General features: G+C 29.9%; 1 protein-coding gene across 1 annotated transcript; it reads right to left on the bottom strand.

The window, feature by feature from the left end:
• Positions 1-1,452: 1,452 nt before the first annotated feature.
• LOC132935151 (uncharacterized) lies at positions 1,453-3,792 on the bottom strand. Its single transcript, XM_061001616.1, has 2 exons — positions 2,144-3,792; positions 1,453-2,062 (listed from the first exon to the last, which is right to left on the bottom strand). Exons 1-2 carry the CDS (start codon positions 3,432-3,434, stop codon positions 1,908-1,910), a joined length of 1,446 nt encoding a protein of 481 aa, XP_060857599.1. The 5' UTR covers positions 3,435-3,792; the 3' UTR covers positions 1,453-1,907.

Genomic DNA, 3,792 nt, shown 5'->3' with positions numbered 1-3,792 from the left:
AACTAAATTTGATTGATGTTTATCGAATAAAAAACTAAAAAAATTGGAAACTGTAAATGAATCTAAACAGCTCAAAATAAATCAAAATATTTTGAAAATGGCATGGTGTATAGAAAATGATAATATAAACATTCAGTCAAAAATTCTACGGTTATTTGCTTTAGAGTTACACCAAAAACCAAAATCGGTTAACCTTTTGGAAACCTTTTGGAAACCCCTCAAAGTATCGATTAGATTCTCTTTTCTATCAGAAAATATATAGTTGAAGAAAATCCAAGCACTATTACTGTCCTAAAAGGTGATGACAAAAAAAAAAAAAACTAAAAATAAAGAAATAAAAAACAAACGTCATTGAAAAATCAATACATTTATCGCTACGCTCAGAATCTAATACGTCCAATACACTATTTAAAAAGTATTCAAAATACTATAAGAGTATTTAAATACATTTACTCCAAAAACTTAACAAGACTGGTGTTTCTGTGTTACATAATAACAATTATTATGTTGTATAGGGAAATGCGAGTACCCACCGTTCAATCAGTTCCATTTTTAGATCTAAAATATAAATTCAAACAAATAAATGTATTAATCAAAATTTGAAATGGAAAAGCCGAAAACCCGCTTTTGACTTCACATCCAATCGCCACTGCAGTTAAAGCCAGATGACGGACTTAATTATTTAATATTTATACATTATGTAATGGTATAAATGTTTATGATACAAATTTAATGGCTATATGGCAACATACTTTATATATACTTTATATATATTATATAATATATAAGCGTAGGTTTACGATTAATTAAATGTATATTATATTGTAATTGTAATAGTTCAAACTATTGTATTTTGTATATATTATCCAAGAAAAACATTACAAATGTTATCTCTAGATAATAATATAAATATTATACCTATTTAAATCCTTTTTTAAAATTTTTAGTATTTTTTTCAACCTACATACAACGAAAAAGAAAATTATTGAATCAAATTTACAATAAAAATTGATTTTAAAACATCAATAATAAAAATTTGTTTTGGTATTTATTGTACATTTTAAATTTTAACATAAAGAAAAGAAAACGCCATGTCGTATAGTTGCATTACTCACAGACAAGCCAGACATCGTTTTACCTGTCTTACTAATTTCTGAAGGGAATCCACAATTATTGTTTTTGTACCGCGTGGACATTGAGTCAGACCAAATCGACCACAGGGCCCCGTTTCCATAAAAAAAAACCTGTTTCTCTAGTTGTACGTAAAGTCCTATTAATTTCCGTCGTCTTGGTGCGTTAATTATGTTGCCTATCCACTCCAACCTGACCGTGCATGTAAATTTGCCAACAAAAAAAATAGGACCATCATTGTTCTCGGGCATAACCGAATAGTCCTTTGGCTGTTCCGTCCGCTTGCTCGGGCGCGCAGACTAGGTACCTATAATACGGGTGTGGTACAATCGGCCGACAGACATTTGGTCGACAGACATTTGGCTGACACGCAATAGGCCGACATACTAAATGGCCGACAAATTTATAGGCCGACACGCATTAGGCCGACATATTAAATGGCCGATTAAGTAATTTTATGTTGAGATAGGTAAATTATGCACACACACAGATATATATATATAGGTGATACTTATTCTTAAAAATAAAATTTAGTGTATTGTTAATAATTATAAGTACATTTTATATTCCTAATATGTTTTAAAAATTAAAAAATTTGATATTTATACATAAAAATAAAAAATACTAATAAATTATTATTGAGTACATTTTATATTCCTAATATGTTTTAAAAATTAAAAAATTTGATATTTATACATAAAAAATAAAAAATACTAATAGTTTATAAAATTATAATTGATAATTATGTTATATAGTTAAATGTTAATAAATAAAAATTAATAGTGCAAATTGTATGCAATACCTCTTATTGTCTCGAGGGTTGTTCTGTTTTCTTTATCATTTAGAATAGTTTGAATTTGGTTTTGACGTTTTACGTACTTTGAACTTTGTTTTGGCCTTGCTTGTCCGGATAAAATAATTTGAATTTGCCCTGGAATCAAAATGTATGTATAAATAAATTATATTTTATTGTAATATTAGTAGAATATTTTTATTCGTGAACTTATCTTACCCACAACGTGTTGTTGCTCTTTTCTCATTTCCTCAATTATACGATACACCCCAACGTGATCAGCTCCTACTAATACTTTCCATCTTTTGTGCCATGCTTCGACTTTGTTTTGTGTCCTTGGAATATTGTTTTCATGATTGAAATGTATTGACCAAAATGATGGTGGAAACAATGGCTCATATCGAGATACTATTCCATTTCTAAATTTCCTTCGTACTTTTCCATGCACGTAATTTTCTTCAAAGTAATTTTGAATGTCATAGGGTAATGAATCTTTCAATTGATCAAAAGCATTAGGTATATCTGATGGGTGTAAAAATGCAAGTGACCACATACATCGAAGTTGTAAACTAAATTCTTCATTTTCTCCATATTTAGTAGCCAATCCACTAGACTGGATTTTTCGCCAAATATTTTGGCCTAAATGAAAAAAACACCCTTTTTGTTGGCATTCTGGAAATACTTTATTAGCTGCATTAATTGCAGCTTTTTCGAAATCTGTTATAATACATTTTGGTGAAACATCGAAACCGAAATCATCACAAATTGATATTAGGTCTTCGAATAAACGTTCGTAACAACATTGTTGTTTACTGGTCATTAAAACATATACTAATGGCAAAATTCTAGAATTATTTCCACCAACAGGTGCATGTATGGTGTACATTTGTAAAAATATACTTGGCACAGTTTTAAATGTACCATCCATAACCCAATAATTGGCATTGACAAGTTTTGATATTTCATCTTTAGTAGAAAAAATATATATTTTGTGACTCTCAATAGTACTTTCTTTTAGTAAAAATGTTTGACCATTAAAAGACTTACATAAGTTAAGAGGAATATCTATTTGTGAAAGACTTGTTGGTTCTGGTGGATTCTGATGTTTTCTACACCGTGAAATAATTTTTCGCGTTGCTTCAACTGATGGCATGTATGGCTGAGAATTGACGGGGATGCGACTCGTTGCTTCCTGTATTATTTGCGAAGGTTTATCTCTCGAAGACAGAGCTTTTGAAACAATATATTTTATGTTTTTCTTTACCAACAATCGGCATGGGTCAGGCCCATGGTTGTGATTTAAAAAAGAATTATCTTTAACAATATGATTACCATCAACAAGAATTGTTACTGCTCTTGCATTACAATATTCATTATTACTATTATGCCGTTTAGTATGTTTCCTCTTTTCACATTCCCAATAATATTTATTGTTACGGTTTTTGTTTTTAATCATGATAAAATTGTCAATTAATAATTTTGTACCAAAAATTTCAATTTTATATTCCATAATTATTTAATGCAAATACATAAATTAAATTAAACAACGACACAAAAATGAATGCAAAGACGCGGCGTGGTTACGAATCAACTGAAACAGTATTTATGAACATGCAATAGCAATACCCACTGTAGATTACAGGCTATAGGTATTAGGTATCGTTAAATTTCGATAAGTTATCGATAACATTATTACAACAAAAGACAACACTACGTTATCGAATTGAAAATGTATAGCTTATACTTAATTTATTTTAGTGTCGGCTTTTCGTAGTGTCGGCCTTTTGACCTTGTCGGCTAAAATAGTTTCGGCTATCTGACTGTCGGCCTATATAGCCGTCGGCCGTTTGGATTCGGCCGGATGTCCG

The sequence above is a fragment of the Metopolophium dirhodum genome, chromosome 1, assembly GCF_019925205.1.
Source record: "Metopolophium dirhodum isolate CAU chromosome 1, ASM1992520v1, whole genome shotgun sequence".
NCBI lineage: Eukaryota > Metazoa > Arthropoda > Insecta > Hemiptera > Aphididae > Metopolophium > Metopolophium dirhodum.
This window is presented reverse-complemented; position numbering and strand designations above follow the sequence as displayed.

Coding starts and splice junctions, on each gene's coding strand:
- LOC132935151 (XM_061001616.1), bottom strand. CDS start 3,434: ATGGAATATAAAATTGAAATTTTTGGTACAAAATTATTAATTGACAAT. Junction 2,063..2,143: donor AGAGCAACAACACGTTGTGG/GTAAGATAAGTT, acceptor TTTTGATTCCAG/GGCAAATTCAAATTATTTTA.